We start from the raw sequence: 18,755 nt of genomic DNA on the forward strand, positions 1-18,755 counted from the left end.
GATGATCTTGTACATTGCTTGAATTGGTTATTTGTTTTTGGAGTCATTTGACTTAACTAGGCTCAATTTTGGCTTTGGTACTGTATATTAGACATAATAAAGATGTTATATAATTTATACTTGTCCTAACCACTCTAGCATTTTTGGAGGAATCTTATAAATTATGCATGCTATCCAGGTATGCTCTCTATCACTTATATAAAATTCCAAAAAGTAAGTGATAGAGAGCATACTTGGATAGCATGCATAATTTATAAGATTCCTCCAAAAATGCTAGAGTGGTTAGGACAAGTATAAATTATATAACATCTTTATTATGTCTAATATATAGTACCAAAGCCAAAATTGAGCCAAGGTTAGTCAAATGACTCCAAAAATAATAACAATTTCAAGCAAAGTACAAGATCATCAACATGCAATTAGAAAAGGAAGCATCACAAAACAATTTCTAAAAAAATATCTTAGAGTAGGATTTAATTACAAAAAAATTCAGGAAACAACTCCTATACATCTAGAACAACATACCAAAAGCCAAATACTCATTCAAATGACAAATTATAGTAAAGACACCCAAAAGTTCCAAAAGATCCAGATTAGGTAAAAAAAAATAGTGACATGCATAAACAAATTTTTTAAAAATAATAATAGATAACATAAAATTGTAAAAAAATCACACACATTTTTCAAAGTGTTTATATCACAGAAAAAATAAATCCAGGGTTGGATAGTACTCAAAAATATTTTTAAAACACTCTAGCTAATCAAATGTCCAAATTCCATCATGTACAGTATGTACAACTTTAAAAAATAATATCTCCCTCAAAAATGCATATTTTTTAATATTTTATATCTCTAAGATCAATTTCAAGAAGTCTAGAATGAAGAAAAAATATTGAATCAAATTTTAAAAGTAACCTGTTATTTTATTTTTAGAAAAATATTTTGGGTGTCCATAACTGGGTGAAAATAGTGCCCTCTTAAAGACTCATTTGTATTTTCTATTTCAGAATTACTTTCTAACTCAAACAAAATTCTAAATTCAAGTTCAAGAAGTGAGGAAAATCACACGAGTTTTGAAATTTTTTTTTAAAAATATTTTGAAGTTGCTGAAATGAATTTTAAAACTAAAGGGTTAGTGGTTGAGTGAAAATTGGCAGCAAGGAAGAGTTTTGAAAAATTTTCTTATGTAGGGGTTCCATCAATTCCCGTAAGTTTTACTTTTGTATCCCCATTAGTTTGGGAGTACAAGTCCAAACCTATGTGAATAATATCAAATTTTTGAAAAACCAACAAAGGAGAAATGCAACTTAAATGAAATGAGTTGCATAATTTTAATAGAAAGTGTGTTCTTTGCCTAAAGCTAAAATGAATGTTTTCTAAAACATTTTATTGGTGATTTAAATGCTTTTAAAAATGACTTTAAGGGAAGTAAACTTATGATGGAAAAAATCATTTTTGAAAAAAGAAAGTTTGACTCAACTCAAAATATCAATTTAACAAAAAAAACCTTTTCTAAAAGAAAGTTCAAACTCAAGACTTCCCTAAGGTGCTAGTAAAATAAGTATCAAAGATAAAGAGAACTAACAATTCAGTCACATATAACATCCCATATATCACTCAATGGATTTTTTTAAGAGGTATCTACCATGTGGATTTAATCAAACTAAAACTCAATAAATTTATAAAAGTCATTTAGCATGTGAATTTAAACAAATAGATGCTCAATAAGTTTTTAAAAGGCATCAAACATGTAAACTTAAAGAAACTAGTACTCAATGAAAATTTTAGAACTCAAACTCAAACTAACCTCATTATTTATCAAAAACTAAAATCCAAATTAGCATCAACAATTATTCGAAAACTAAAGTCCATTATTCACCAACACCAATACATACATCCGTACTTATCAAAGCTAAAATCCAAACTAACTAAAATGGATGAAAACATGTTTAAAAAAATAAAAACTTTAGCACAAAAGCAATTTTACTAATGGATTGAAATAACAAGAAATAAAAAATCTAAACCGAAGGGATAAATTTAAACTAAAATAAAATGAGTTTAAGAATGTGAAATTACCTTTCAGATCAATGCATGGGGGCTATTTCGAAGTCTAAAGGTGCAGGCTGTTTTCTCTTAAAAATTGTAGCTCGTGTGGAGATCCATTTATGCATGCAGGCTGTCTTCATTGTGGACTGTGCATCCCATGTAAACGTACTCATGAAGAGAATCCGTGGCATCCTTTTATTTATAGCCATGTGATTGTCAATGGAAAGTGGAGATCCCTCATCTTGGTGTGCTGACCGTTTTTCTCTATGAAAGTAGACTGCCCCTTCAATCCATGCGTGGCTATATTGATTTTATACGCTAGCCCCATTCCACTTCTATGTGGTTGTATAAATCCTCATCAAAGGTGGACTATGCATCTTTCTCTTATGGACATGATGGCAGCTAGTTCTTTTTTTCTTTCCACTCCAAAGCAGTGTGACATTCCTATCCATGTCAAAATGGTGGTTGCTACTGGTGCATCTATGGAACGCCAATGGTGATGACGTGTGCCATCTTTCGAACAAGAATCTGGTGTGCATTGATGTTTCTCCCTAAGGTCCATGGATGGTATTCTCCATATGTGGTCAAAGTGTTGGAGACGTCCATGGTGTGCACTCTCTATGGTGCGTGATCATCTCAAATTGGACTGTATGTCCATTGAATTGTAGCCCGTGGAGGTTATGGACTGGCAACAGAATGAAGCCTTCATCCATGCGTGTTGCCTTGTCTCTCCTTACCTTTGGAAGATGCAGCCTACTCGCTTTGAATCAGTGACGTGCATGGTTCTCTTGAAGATATCATGGAGATCTTATGGAAGTTGGGATGTGGACCCTTCAAAAGTTGCAACCGTTGGAATGCTTGTGCGTGGACTGGTTGTCTTCAACTCATATTGCGTTCCAAGTGACAAAAAAAAAAGCCTACACATGCCTACTACTTCTTCCCGTCGAGATGACGGCCGATTCCCTGGCTTTTTCCCTGGAGAATCCGTCCCATTGTTGGAGTGATCAACCTGTCTAAGAAGAATCCACCCATCCCCCTATGGCAGCGTCAATCCCGAGTTTTAGTGGCAACCTCCCCTTTCCAATGGTGGTATTTTTTTTTTTATATGGCAGCCCACATAATTCCATTAATGATCCGATCTCCAAAGAATTCCATCTGTCTGTGAATCCATTCTCCAATAATAAAGTCCACCATTTTTCTTTTTCTTTTTTCTCTTAAAAAAAAAAAAATACATGATATCGTGGACTCTCCCATTATTCTCAAGGAGTCCAATTTTCCTTAAACTCCCAATATCCATATCTTCCTTACTGAAAATTTCAAACTCTCCCAAAACGTCTTCTAGGAGAGTCCCACTTTCTTCAAAAATCTCTTAATCACCATAATTAACTCTCCAAAGGTGATCTCCAATAACGCCCAAAAGAGTTTCTTTCCTTCTCAAAGTCTTACAAGAATCAACTTTTCCTTATCCATTGGTAAATTTCCTAAAAAAACATCAAATTATTAAATCAAATAAATGAATAAAAATTTTAGAGAATGATAAAATGATAATAAATAAATAAATAGCAAGATAACAAATAAATAAATAAATAAATAAAAATAATAAACAAACAAATAAATAAAAATAAATAAATAAATAAATTGAACCATGCAAGTCATGCAACCATGTAAGTCATGTTAAGCATGTCTAATGGGCCAAGTGTGCCTAAGTGGGCCCAAGTGACCTAGGTGGTACCTAATGGGTCAAGTACTGGACCTAAATGGGCCTAATGAGCCTTAGTGGGTCTAACCTAAAACGCATCTAAGTGAAATCAAATCTAAACTTGAATGACAACCAAGGTCATAATGAGGAGTCGAATAAACCCCTCAATCAAAGTCTCCAAGTGGTTTAGAAAAGATAAGCTACATGAGTAGTAATGGGTCACCAAGGAATTACTGTAAAGTACCGAACAAACACCTAACAGACAAAATGGAGGGTCTACACTAATGCATCTATTTTCCTTATTCATTATTTATATAGATGGTTAGGTGAGGTGAATATTTCGATACCCATTTAAGTTATTTATTTATGAAAATTTAAAATAAAAATAAATTTATAAATTTTGTTGAAATTACATATGGATTAAAAAATATTTTTTATTTATTGTTTTGATATTTTACTTATTTATCAATAAGTTTATCTTTTTAATATTTAAAAATTATAAGATTTAATCTATATATATATATATATATATATATATATATATATATATTTAAAAATATATAAATATAATTAAAAGTAAAGGTGGGAGAATCTATTTAATTTGATTCATGTGATACATATGAAAAAATTAATGTGATAAATATATTTATTACTCATCCATAAAGCAAAAGTAAAATTCTAACTTTATTACTTAAACTTTTACAAAAATTGATAATTTAATATAATATCAAAACTTGGTTTGATCGGAGTTTATGGGTTTGAGACATCTCTATGTAATTTATATGTTTGTTTCTCCAATTTGTAATTTTATGATACCTTTCCATGTGTGGATGCAAATATAGGATTGCACGCCCTCATGTAAGATTAGTAGTTCAACAATATGATTATATTTGATTTTTTATTTTATTATAACAAACAAAAAGGTTCAAAGAAATTAGTTTAAGTATTTTGTTTTTTAATTGTTTGAATTAAATTTATATAATTTGTTATCTATATTGATTTCAAATATTGAATGATCTACACGTCTCAAGAACAATATAGTTGTAAATTACTAATGTTTTGCTTTTATCTGCATGGTGCTTTCATCTCTTTGATTCACTCACATGATTCCATCCATTTAGTAGGCGAAACTCATCATTGTTTTGGTTTCCTCCTTCTACAGGATGATCCTTCCACAGAAGAAAATCTAAAGCGCACAATCTCTCGAACTCCTATTTGCTGCATGGGAGAGCCTGATGAGGTTTCATCATTGGTGGCATTCATTTGCTTCCCTACTGCTTCATATATCACAGGACAAGTGATATGTGTTGATGGTGGATATTCAGTGACTGGCTTCTAGTTCTACCCTACATGCTCAAAACTATAATTGAATAAAGTCTCCAGAAAGATATTTGGAGCCAGTTGTTGCTATTGCAATCCATTATAACTTTCTATCAATATAATATATATATAGCATTAATAATTTTAAAATTTGTTTACATGATTAAAAGGAGTTCTTACATATATAACATAAAAAACTTTTTCCTTTATTTGATATGAGATATCATAATCACTCATTATGCAGATATAATGTTTTCGTCATGTCCCATGAAATTGTAAAGTCAAACAAACATATACTCCATGTCAAGTTAAACAAATTCTCACATCGGGATTAAATATCAATTCTAAAACCATGGTTTAATTATAATATAAAGGAGTTAATCCATAATTCTAGAATTTGAAATATGAATTAAAGTCTAATAATATAATTATTAATAATTTACTTTCATATTTAGAAGTTTTATTTTATGGAGTACAAATATCAACAATTTTTTTTATTAAATATATATTTCCTACTAATGATAATAACATACATTTTATTTTTCGATTCCCAAACTTAAAATTTTATTTATTTTAAAAGTTTAGATAACATAGTACAAGGGATTAAAGTTCAAGTGCATCAAAGGCTATTGACATAAAATATCTTGTTGTGAGAGAAGAGATACAAAATTTAATAGTGTCAATAGAACAAATTAATATAAACTTGATGATTGTGGACCCTTTGACTAAAGCATTGGATCCAAAGACCTCTAAGGAACATGTTTGCAAAATGGGGTCTTCATATTTTGTCAAAGGATTTTTAATTGAGACACTATGAGATCTCTTTATTGTTTATTATGATTCTACTCTATCATATTTCCATTATGTGCACATCTTGATGGAATAATATTCAGAATAATATTGTCATGTATTTGACATTAAAGTTGAACCATTAAAGTTTATGGGCATAATAGAGTTATGTTAACCCAAATTCTTCATCAAAGGTTGTTTGAGCAAGAAAATTATTGATATTGTGGAGCATGTTTGGAATTACATTAAAAGAGTAATATAGGACCATCATTATCCAGAGTAGCAATTTGTTTGTTCAAGTTATACAATTTTGGAATTTCAAGTAATTGTGATTATGGATAACCACCTAATGAATCTAGTAAAGGAAAATTTAAAGTCATCATTATAAACCAAGTGGGAGAATGTTAGAACCAAAAGTAGTCTTAATGACCACCTTAAATATTCTTTTCTTATAAGTTAAGTTTTCTTTTCTTAAATATCTTGATTCATTCTCCCATGCATGAATTTTGATGAAATTAAATTAGATTCATTTTAAAACTCATAATTGGTTGATAGTTCAATATTGATGGGAAAAGCCATACTACACCTATAAATAGAAGAATTCTTGGTCCTTCTCTCCACTTTTACAATTTAGTGGAAGTATCTCCATACCCATTACTAAGGAATGCATAAAGAGAGAGTAGGAAAGGGAGGATCAAGAGTAGAAGAGTTTAAGATGGTTTCTTGAAGGACTTCAAATCATATTAAAGTTAGGAGTATGGATTAAGGTATGTTTTTCTTCTTCATATCCTAAATGATTTTTTTTTTTAAATTCAATATTAAATACCAAATGAAAATATTTTTCCAACAATATGTTTATTTATTGATGAAAACTAGAATGCAAACATGCAGAATACAATTTAAAGGGAATAGTATCCAAGAAAGGTGATATATATAGCTATGGGACCATGCTAATGGAACCTTTTGCAAGGAAGAAGGCTATAGATGGTATGTTTCTAGGGTTGAAGACTTGGGTAAAGACATCAGCCAATAACATAGTGAAAGTTATATATACCAATCTATTAAAAGAAGAAAATGAATGTTTTTCTTTAAAACGAGTTTGTTTTTTTTTCCATCATGACATTAGCTTCGGATTGTAGAGTTTATTCTCTTAGGAAGAGGATTAACATGAAAGATGTGTAGTTAGAGTAAAAAAGATCTTGAATCATATTGTTGATGTAAGGATTCCATAAGAAAAAAAAGGCATGGAGATCATGTTGATCCATTTCTTCCATGCTAAGCTTGATTTCTTGATACAAATCAAGAACCAAGGACCATTAGGCATTATCTGTCAGGTATTGAAAATTCCTTATTATATTAACTCTGTATGAATTATCCTTAAGTGTTTGTGCAGTTCCTTTTATTTTTCCTATGTAATTGAACTTGAATAATTGAATGGGTTTGTATGCTTTTATTTCATCTTTTACCATCAACATAATGTTAGGAGAAGACACCTAAGGAGTAACTTCTGGAAGAACATTTCATGCTTTTCTTTTCAAGATTCGTTAGAGATTGGACTGATATGCCTTCCAAACCTAGATAGAGTTTACTATAATAAAGTTATAGTAATAATGAACCAATGACAGACAACATGCATCAACCATGAATTGTAGACATATTTTAATTATTGTCTTATGAGTTGCAATTACTTTAATAGAAAAATACAAGTTCAAAGAGAAAAGTTTTTATTGATTGAGCTAGGAAACAAGATTAGTTTAGCTTTGCCTAATTAACAAGCTTGACAAAAAGAGAGGTCTCTAGCAAAATTAACATTAATATCAAAGTGTTTTAGTACATGAGATAAAATTGTAAAACAAGGGTGACAAAGTTTTCTATGTCACAAATTAATCATTTTACTTTTATTGTTATTTTTACAAAAACTAGTGGTAGAAGTACATGTACAATTGACTTGAATCAAGAAGACATGAGGACAATTTGCATCTTGTTGATGACAAAGATTGTAGTGCTAATGTCTTAGAGTGATCAAATTGGTACAAACTATCTTCAAGTCTCCCTTGAAGCAACACACAAGTATTCTCGTCCTTGACAAGGCAAAAATAAGGATGAAACTCAACAATCACATTATTATCTTTAGTAAATTGTGATATACCCAATAGGTTTTTGGTAATGTAGGGAACATGTAAAATGTTGTTGAAAAGAAGTTTAGATTGTGCATTTGAGTCAATAATAATTGCTTCTATATGAGAAATAGATAAGTTTTGATCATTACTTATTATCAATTTGCATTTGCCTTTGTATTCATTCTTGAAAAACATGTTGTTGAGATTTGAAGTAACATAATTGGTTGGATCACTGCTCATGTACCAGGAAGGATCATTCATAGTTTCTGGACTAAAAAAGCATGCTTAAGAATTTTGATTTGGGTTATTGGCTTGACGAGTTGAAGAATTATTGTTTTCACTAATGTTTGGACCAATGAAACTAAGAACAAATCTATGATAACATTTGCCTGCTATGTGACTTGGTTTGCTTTGTGATAACATCGTTGATCTTAAAATTCATGCTTTTGTGTTTATAATTACATTGGAAATTTCCTTTGTTTTGATTGTTGTTACTGGTGTAGTCTTCCTTTGCTACATAATTTTTTAATATTGTCATATCAATTGAAATAACAATATTTAATTGCTCTAAACATAGTTCTTGGCTCTAGAGGAGGAATTGCACTTCTTGTAAGGAGGTGTTGTCACTTCTTGTGAGGAGATGTTGTCACTTCTTGAGGTGATGTTCATTACTATAGAATCATATTCTAATCTGAGACATCCAAGAATTTAGAGACTAAAATCATCATTTGAAATAATTTTTCAAAAAACTGAGAGAATATCAACTATGTTTCACATTTTAAGAACATAGTCATTGATATCGAGGAAACCTTTTCTTGCAAGATTGCAAAATATAATGGAGTTGCATGGTTCTTGCTTTAGATTCTTAGATGAAAAGCCTTTTCAGGGTAGACCAAATATCAATAGAGTTGATCCAGCAAACAATAAGTCCAAACATTGATTTAGAGATGGATGACATTAACCAACTCATGAGAAATTGATAAAGACACAATCTAGTTTTCATATTCAAGGTTTGGAATTACTTGAATTGAATATCCAATTTTTCAATGGATTGTAGTGGACAAATTTTGGTTCTAGTGAGAAAGCCATCATGTTTGTATGCTCTTACTACTAGAAGAATTTGAGATCTCCAAAAGCCATAGTTGTTCCTATCAAGCTTGATTGAAATAGGATTCAAGTTAGAGGAGAAAGGAATTCTAGTTGATACCATTGAATATCGTACTAGTTGCAAGTTAATTGATGAGGTTTCAATGGATGAGATTGAAGTAGCGGTAAGATTGAGTTGATCAATTGCCATTTATATTAGTTAAGAAAGCACTAATACTAAGTTATGATATAGAAATAAAATATAAAATTTAAATGAAATAACTATAAAAGGCTCTCAGATTATAACTATAAAAGGCCCAAAATAAAAAAAATAGTGTGTCCAAGCACCTTTATTTATTTATTTTAGTCTTTTTTTTACTTTACAAACACCCTTTCATACTTTTAATGTTTGAGAATTTTATTAAAACTCTAGTGTTAGTGGGATAGGTTTAGGTATTGTATTGTCCCATTCCAGTACATATATATAATTAAATAAAAATAATTTAATATTTTTTATTTTTCAATTTGTAACTAAGGAAGAATGAAAAATTCAATTCTTATATAAATAAATTATAAATTAATAGTATTTATTCTTAAATTATATTATTTTAATATAATTATAATTTTTATTTTTTTTAAATAATTAAAAAATTAAATAAGGTTGGGTGGGCAAGGAAGGTGAGAGAAATTGTTCTGCCCACTCTTGACACCCCCTCCCCCCAAATTTAAACTTGAAAGTGACCTATTTTATAATAGTGTTGTCACATATAGAGGAGGAACAATTATAAAGGCACAAACCACAATTTGAAAAGTTAGAGGACATGAATTGAGTTTATTATTGTAGAGGAATAAATAAACAAAACAAATAAATATTATAATTGTCTTAATTAATTATAATAATTAAAATAAATGATAATTATTATAGGATAATTATCTTTAAAAAATTTAATTATAATAATAATGTAGACCCCTCATTTTGGGTCTATAGGGAGACATCTTTTTGGTTGTTTTGGAGGTTTGTAGACTTTTGCTATATTTTTGCTCCCTTTAAGAGGGAAACGCATGGACAGGAGGTGAGCTGTGAGTGAGGTGGTGCTTTTCCTGCAAGAAAGGGGATTTTGTGTGAGGTGTTAGAAAGAGTTTGCTGCAGCAGTGACACGTAGGAGGGTGACAGAGGAAGATATTCTGGGGTTTTTGGAGAGGTGCAGAGGAGGCTTGGACGGCAAGAAAGTAGGCAAGGAGAGGGAGAGCAAGCAAAGGAGTGGGAGAGCCAGAGGAGGGGAAACTGAGCAAGCTTTGCTTGAGAAACTTAGGTATGGCCACTATGGATTTCTTTGCTTTCCTTCTCTGTTATTGCTGATTTTGACTATTATTTCTTTACTTCTTGTTGTTGATCTTTTGGATTCTGTGATTTGGTTATAGTTGATTCCTGTCTCATTTCATTTGGTTCCGTTTGAGCATGATTTGTCTCTGCTGTAGCTTTAGCGTGGCATCTCTATATCCCTTAGATAGATCGATTCGACCCGATGTTATTAAAAAAACCTTAGAACATATAATGGCAAAGAATTTAAATAACAAAAAGAAGTTAATTTGGGAAAAAAGGATAAATAATTTACAAGCTGCTTACGAATGCTATGTAACTAATGCGTTTTACGAATTAGTTATTCACCTTTGCTTTCTATTTCTTTCATTTGTGCTCTGTTCTGTGCATCCCATTTATCATCGACTGTATCATTACTCCCCGTGCCTGTCATTCTTTGATACAATGGAGAAATGGACAATGGACCAGTAGAGGTTTTGGTTTGATACCTGGTGTTGTTGGGCATTTGACTCGTCCAATGGTTTCAGAGTACCTCATATTGGGTGGAATGCTTTACACACAGTGAAAGACTCCGAAATTTTGGATGATATTGGAAACCTTCATGTCTATTTTGTTCACTCGTACCATGCCTGGAGAGAACCGTGCTCGTCTTATGAAATTGGCAAAGTGTTTAGTGGAATCTACTTTGTTCCCAAAGTTTCCATGAAGCTTAAAGCATGCCCAGTTAATGTTCCCAAGGATATGCAACAGCTTCAACCCACAGCAGGCAGCATTTGTTTTGTAAAAACTGATAGACTCAAGAGGGGCTTGCAGAGTATGGGATCATCTGATTATCCAATGGGCGAAATTATAAGTGGAGAAAATTCCAGGGAGGTGGATGAAGTAGCAGCAAGACAGTGTGAGCATGCACTTTTGTAGAATACAATGGACAAAAAGTTAAATGCAGCTACTGTTCCGACAGAATTCATTAATAAAAACAGATTTGTATAGTACCCAGACTGGAGGAAGAAAGTAGTTTTTGCCTTGTATGTTGGAATTTTTATAAAGGATATTATTATTTTTTCCTTTGAAGACATGTTATTTCTTAATAAATACAACTTATTTTAAAGAATGTATTTTGTATTTAAAAGACGAAACTATTCCAAAGGATGTGTTTGATGTCTTAAGACACAACCCTTCAAAGGATGTGTCTAGTATTTTAAAAACACATCTCTTCTAATAAGTCACCTTCAAATCTATAAATAGCCCCCCATGGCACTCTTTGTCATTTCGTGTCATTCAAGTCCTCCCTAACTTCAAGTTTAGTCATTTATTTTTTTTACCAAATATTTGATATACAAAAGAGTACAAATAACTAAGTGATTTGTTGTTTCTTGTGATTTAAATTGCTACTATTACAAGAAACTAATTGTTTCATTTTAGAAGACAATTGTCAATAAACCGTAAACACCAATGTTTTCAGAACCGGACCGGTGATCGAACCGGAAAAATTACCGGTTCACGGTTCACCGGTCGGACCGGCGGTCGAATCGCTATTGAACCGATGATGTAATAAATATATAATTTATATATTATATAAAATTAAAAATAATTATAAAAATTATAAATATATAAAATTATAAATTTTAATAATGTTTGATTTTTATATTTGGTATATTAAATTAAATGATAAAGTTTAATATTTTAAATTTTATTAAATAGAAAGATGTAATATTTAAGAATGAAGATATATTTAAGATGAAAAAAATTATATATTTAATTTTATCTTTTTGTCTTTGTATTTTATTGTTTTAAAATTATTCTATTAATTAATTTATATTTTTTTTTATAATTGTTATAAAAATAAACAGGAATTTAAATATTTACATTTCTTTAAATATTTTATATGATAAAAATTTGAAATAAAAACATTAATGTTAAGTCTCATTTTATATATATATATTTTTTTAACAACATTGCAATGATATGCGTCCAGCCCATGCGTCCAGCCGTCCAGCCCATGCATCCAGCCCTCATGCGTCCAGCCCTCAAAGAGGCAGTCCTATTCCCAGTCCCACATCGGAAGCATATGGAATTCATGTGCTTCAAGTGCTCTATAAATACCTTGCAAGTTGCAACATGCAAAACAAGCTAAACAAGCCAACAAATTGGGCTTGAAAGGCATGGCCCAAGGGACATGTCAATAAGCTAATGATTTATTTGTTTGGGCCCAGTTGTTTAAACCAACTATGGGCTTATAATTAATTTGAGTTTCTAAAGTTATGGGTGTGGAATGGGCTCAATGGATAATGGGCCTTTTAATAGTAAACAAATTTTTGTAGATTATAAAAAATAAGGCTTGGCCGGTTCGTGAAAAACCGGACGGTTTGTCCTGTTCGACGCTCCGACCGGTGGTTTGAATGGCTCAATGCCGGTTCGATCACTAAACGGTTCATTGAGACGGACCGAACCGGAAAGTTGACCGGTCGGTGGTTCGATCGGTCGGACCGGCCGGTCCGGTCCGGTTTTTAAAACATTGGTAAACACTTGAGCGGGAGAAATTCGTATTAAGGACATAAAGTCAAATTTTAGCCTTGATCAACCTTATTTGTGAGTTCCAATTTTTTACTTACTTTTTTTATTTGTATATTTATTATATACACTTGTTATTGATTTGGATAACATTGTAAACATTGCCCGGAAAAGTCTTTTGACATTTGGGGCTGAGCTATTACTGTTGAGCGAGCAGAAAATTTTAAGAGAGTAGTATTGTAAGGCTGACAATAATTATATTCTATTTTGGGGAACTCATTACTCATTACGGGCAATCATTGAATCCCCCCTTGGGGACAAGCAATGCGAGGCACCTTCATGATCAGCAAAGCTAGATACTTTCGGGAAATCCAAACCAGTCATAGATAACCAGGAAAGTGGACACCAGAATGGGAGATAAGGCAAAACATGCAAGTGAACCCCCATCAAATGGAGGGCTTCAATTTTCTGATAAGTAACTTGGTGGCAGAAAATCCCAGGGGTGGCCTTCTGGTTCATGCTCCAGGGTCTTGGAAAACTTTCATGATCATCAGTTTCATGCAGAGTTTCCTAGCTATGTCTTCCCAAGCCAGACCTCTTGTTGTACTTCCCAAGGGTATCTTGGCAACATGGAAGAAAGAATTTCTGATTAGGCAAGTTGAGGATACTCTACTGTATGACTTCTACTTTGTGAAAGCAGATAGGCGGCCTCAGCAAATAAAGGTGTTGAAACAATGGGTGGTAGAGAAGAGCATCCTGTTTTTCAGAGTATAAGCAGTTCTCCTGAATTGTTTGTGGTGATGGAGCTTCCATTTAGCGCATGTCACATGTCTCCGTGTTCCAGAGAGAAACCACCCATGTAAGGAGCCACTCCAACTCAAGTACATTGATGAAGAAGATGATAGAGAGAGCAATGTGAACTCAGGATTGTATTTTAGCATCTTCTGAAATCTGAACTACTAAGCGAGCAAGGAGCAAAATGCCTTATTCCAGTTGGTCTTGGCGATGACGATCGGTGCATAAAGATGATTTGCTGCTTAGAGAGAATTAGTGTGGCCTGAGTTAAATCTATTACTCCGAGATGAAGATGATATAAGTCCTGTGTCCATTCTTCGAATAACTGTTATCTTTGAATATAGAAGTCAATTTTACAGTTCAGCAAGAGTTGCATACACTGGAGCCTGATCATTCCTGCATACGTCTAGAGTTTGACACATCAAGCACTGGTATAACATATGAAGCTGTAGATCATGTGGGTGTTTATGCTGAGAATTGTGATGAAACTGTTGAGGAATCAGGAAAGTTGTTGGGTCAACCCAGTAAAGTGAATCTAGTAGAGTTGGGTCCTAGACGAGAACTCTGATGACTGATCTTCTTCGCAGTACATCCAAGTTCAAAAACTTCACAAGATCATTGCAAATACATATGGTTGAATGGAGTCTGACATTACAGAAGTTTCAGCACAAGAACTTGAAATGTGTGAACGAAGACATTCACAATGGAAATGTCGATCAAAAGGGATCCTTGGCTTTCCTCAATTATCTGGCACAGCTGATGTTTAAATCCACAAAGAAGTGCACGTCTCCTAATTTCAGTTTAATTGGTGTTTAAATGACATCGGGTGCTCTAGTCATGGATTCCTTCCTCGGTAATTTGCAAGAGGCTATCTTTACCATGGACCTAAAAAAAATTCACACAGATGGAGACGTTGTTTTGCTCAACAATGGTGAGGTTTCCCTTCTTACTTGTACCCAGGACTCTTAGCAGGAGAATTGTTCAATGGCATGGGTTCTGCTTTCTCCAATCAGACAGTCCCTCCTGTTGCACCAAGGATTTCTCCCCACTGTTGTGCTACACTGCTACCTCATCTCATCCACAGGTGGGCCCACCTGGGACTGTCACCCATGCAGTTTCTGGTCTAAGTCCTTTGCCAAGCCCCTTTCAACTTACTGCCACAACCTTACCTATTGCTGGAACCCAATATTTAGATGCTAGGAATTTGGTCAAGGTGCAGGTATTAAGAGCAAAAACTGTGAATGGGAGGTTGGAGAGAACAAAAAATGTTTCACTTGTGAAATCTGATCCGGTGCATGCAAAAGTAAAAGGGGGTTCATTGGTGAATGGTTCAGATATTCAGCAATCCATGCCCTCAACTGCTTCACACGCAAGAACATCTAAATCGGGAGAAAATCAAACACAAGTGGGTGAATCCACAAATAGAACATTGGATGAAAGCACGACGAATATTCCTTAGAGAGCATCATCTGAATCTGAGTCGAGAATTACCACAAAGCGATCACTGCTACTCAGATGCTTGGATCTATAATCAAGTCTCTTTGTCCAGTCCGTGTTAAAGCTACTGATATAGCCAATGCAGTTCTCGGTGGGTCTGACTGTGATGCTGAGTGGAGTGAGTGCATCAAGAGCCTCCAGAGATGGTCCAAATACAGGCAAATGATGGAACTACACTGTATGGAGCTTTGTATAAACTCGATCAAACAAGGTTCGGACCTCCACCATGCAAAACCTTGATCGCTGACTATGGTTGTCCAAGCCCGCAGCTTGTTTGTGATTTTTGGGATGAATACAGTTGACATTGATAACCAAACAGATTCTAACCTAACCTCCTCTCCCACAGTTGTAACTGAACAACCATGTAACAACCCCCAAACCAACTCATCCAACCACCTCACCTAGCTTATAAATACCCACACCGGTGTACTCTGAATGCAATGAGACAATTCTTCTTCTTCTTCCTTTTGTATTTTCTGACCTGTGTAACCACTTCTATCATGGTATCAGAGCCAGCTTTGTTTTCTTGATTTTTTTTTTCAAGATGCCATCATCTACTCACTCTTCTGATCTTCATTTACCTTCTTCTTCAACCTCCAGCCCCGTTTCTTTATCCCTCAACCATGCCCTCCCAATCAAACTTGACCGTAACAACTACATTCTCTGGAAAACCCAGATGGAAAATGTAGTTTACGCTAATGGCTTTGAAGAATATATCGACGGCACCAAGCCATGCCCGCCTTAAGAGCTCCATACTGGCGAACTCAATCCCGACTTTGTGCAATGGGGACGTTTCGATCGCATGGTTCTTAGCTGGTTGTATTCCACGTTAACACCAGATATTATGGGCCAAATCGTTGGGTTTCAGACCTCCCATGATGCTTGGATGGCTCGACACAAAATCTTTTCTGCCTCATCCAAGGCTCGCATTCTACAGCTTCGTCTTGAGTTTCAGACAGCAAAGAAAGGGGTTGATCCTATGCTAGAATACATTCTCAAGATCAAGACTATTTCTGATAATCTTGCTGCTATTAGGGAGCATGTTAAGGAAACTGATCATATCCTGCAACTTCTTGGAGGATTAGGTTCTGAATACAACTCTATTGTGGCCTCCTTAACAGCCCGTGAAGATGATCTTTCTCTCCACTCCGTCCACAGCATTCTGCTTACCCATGAGTAACGCTTAAACCATCACCATACCTCATCTGCAGACCTGCCATTTGCGGCTGCCCACATAGTTGCTGCCCCTTCCACCCAACATCCCAGACCTCATCACCCCAGATTCCAATCTCCTCAACCTCGATTCCAATCTCATTACTCAGGAAATCACCAGCATGTCCCATTTTCTCATACCAGACCCCATAACAGACCTCATAACAGACCTGCTAACAGATCTTCCTCATCTGCTCCTCACAGACCTCCTCACCTCCCTACTCGCCCTCAATGCCAATTGTGTGGTAAATTTGGACATACCGTTGTAAAGTGTTATCACCGTTTTGACATCACCTATCAAGGAACCAATGGTGTATCTTCTTCACAAGACTTTTCTCCATTACAAGCCATGCTTGCTGCAGCACCAAATCATCAAGATTCTTGGTTCTTTGACACTGGAGCTACCCACCATCTCAGTCATTCTGCTCAAACTCTCTCTCATGTTCAACCGTACTCAGGTGCTGATCAGGTCACCATTGGTGATGGTCATTCCTTACCCATCCTAAACACAGGTAACAAATCCTTTTTCTTTCATTCCAAGGTCTTTTGCTTAAATCAAGTTCTTCCTGTTCCTCAACTCTCCACTAACCTCATCAGTGTTTCCAAATTTTGCACTGATAATGCTGTCTTTTTTGAGTTTCATTCAACCCATTTCTTTGTCAAAGATTAGGTCACCAAGCAGACACTTCTCAAGGGATGGCTTAGGGATGGTCTGTATGAGTTTCCTTCTTCATCATCTACTCATGCTTTTGTGTCTACAAGCTCCATTCCTGCTCTCACTCCTGGTGCAATTGGCATTCCATACTTAGACACCCAGCAGCTCCTATTCTTTCCAAGGCTTTAGCCTCTTGTAATCCTTCTATTTCATTTCAGATTAATAAAATTGCTCCATGTAAAATTTGTCCACTGGCTAAGTCTCATTCTTTACCTTATTCTTTGTCATCTTCTCATGCATCCCAACCCTTAGCTCTTATTCACACTGACTTATGGGGTCCTGCTCCTTCTCCTTCCACATCAGGTGCACGGTATTTTCTTCTTTTCATTGATGATTATTCCAGGTATACATGGATTTATTTTCTCTCCACCAAGGACCAGGCCCTCTCCACTTTCATTACCTTTCGAAAAATGATTGAAAACCAGTTAAATTCCACCATAAAATGCATTCAATCTGACAATGGTGGGGAATTCATAGCATTTAAACCTTACCTTGAAGCTCATGGAATTGTTCATCAGTTTTCGTGTCCACATACACCCTAACAAAATGGTCGGGCAGAAAGGAAAATCCGCCAAATTGTTGAAACAGGCATGGCCCTTCTGGCTCAAAGCTTCCTACCTTCAAAGTATTGGTCATTTGCCTTTCAAACATCAGTCTATCTCATCAATCTCCTACCAGCTAAACTCCTCAATTTTCAATCTCATCTACAAGTTATTTTTCATAAAATTCCAAACTATCATCATCTCAGAGTTTTTGGTTGCTTGTGTTTTCCCTCCTTAAGACCTTATAATCACCACAAACTCTCCTATAGATCTACTGCTTGTGTGTTTCTTGGCTATGCCTCAGCTCACAAAGGTTACATTTGTCTTGATGTCTCCACTAGTCGTCTATACATATCCAGAGATGTTCTCTTTCATGAATCCTCTTTTCCATTTCAGTCAATACCTGCTCCTTCACCCTTACCACAACACACTCCTCTCACGTATGCCTTAATAAATCCACCTCTCTTATCTACATCTTCACCCTCAACTGTGTCATTTCTTGTTCCTACTTCAAGTACCGATTGCACCTCCATTTCAGATTCTCTTCCACCACTACTTCAGGTCCCATTTGCACCCACTCCTTCTCCTACACCTTCATCTTCTTCTTCACCTCTCAACACCCACCCTATGGTGACCAGGGCAAAATCTGGAATTCATAAGAAAAAGAGCTTTCTTATGCAAACAACAAGTGAGCCTGACACTTACAATTAGGCCTCTAAGAGTGAACCTTGGGTTCAGGCTATGCAACATAAATATCAAGCCCTTCTTCGCAACCACACTTGGAGTCTAGTTCCTCCTCCGCCCTCAGCACACATTGTTGGTTGCCGTTGGATATACAAGTTAAAATATCTCCCTAATGGCTCAGTAGAAAGGCATAAAGCTAGGCTGGTTGCTCAAGGCTTCACCCAGACTCCGGGAGTGGATTACATTGACACCTTTAGTCTAGTTGTGAAGCCCTGCACCATACGCCTCATCCTTGCCTTGGCAGTTTCCTTTCAATGGCCAATTCGTCAATTAGATGTGGAGAATGCCTTCCTTAATGGGGACCTTCAAGAGGAGGTTTTTATGGCTCAGCCTCAAGGGTTTGTCCACCCCCAATATC

At 34.7% G+C, this 18,755-nt stretch overlaps 1 protein-coding gene and 1 long non-coding RNA gene across 2 annotated transcripts; both read left to right on the top strand.

Annotated features, from left to right (window-relative positions):
* The first annotated feature begins 2,539 nt into the window (after positions 1 to 2,539).
* LOC109123283 (uncharacterized) lies at positions 2,540 to 5,084 on the top strand. Its single transcript, XM_059740439.1, has 3 exons — positions 2,540 to 2,653; positions 2,715 to 2,918; positions 4,908 to 5,084. The coding sequence occupies exons 1-3, from the start codon at positions 2,540 to 2,542 to the stop codon at positions 5,082 to 5,084; spliced, it is 495 nt and encodes a 164-aa protein (XP_059596422.1).
* Positions 5,085 to 10,063: 4,979 nt separating this feature from the next.
* LOC132254501 (uncharacterized) lies at positions 10,064 to 11,512 on the top strand. Its single transcript, XR_009466803.1, has 2 exons — positions 10,064 to 10,373; positions 10,909 to 11,512. It is a non-coding gene; the product is annotated as an uncharacterized LOC132254501 (long non-coding RNA).
* The last annotated feature ends 7,243 nt before the right edge of the window (positions 11,513 to 18,755 follow it).

Source organism: Vitis vinifera, chromosome 10 (genome assembly GCF_030704535.1).
Source record: "Vitis vinifera cultivar Pinot Noir 40024 chromosome 10, ASM3070453v1".
Lineage (NCBI taxonomy): Eukaryota > Viridiplantae > Streptophyta > Magnoliopsida > Vitales > Vitaceae > Vitis > Vitis vinifera.

Excerpts from the sequence above, each read along its gene's own strand:
- LOC109123283 (XM_059740439.1), top strand. The coding sequence starts at position 2,540 with ATGGTGATGACGTGTGCCATCTTTCGAACAAGAATCTGGTGTGCATTG. Across the intron at positions 2,654-2,714 it reads AAGTGTTGGAGACGTCCATG|CCCGTGGAGGTTATGGACTG; the intron begins GTGTGCACTCTC and ends ATTGAATTGTAG. Across the intron at positions 2,919-4,907 it reads GAATGCTTGTGCGTGGACTG|GATGATCCTTCCACAGAAGA; the intron begins GTTGTCTTCAAC and ends CTCCTTCTACAG.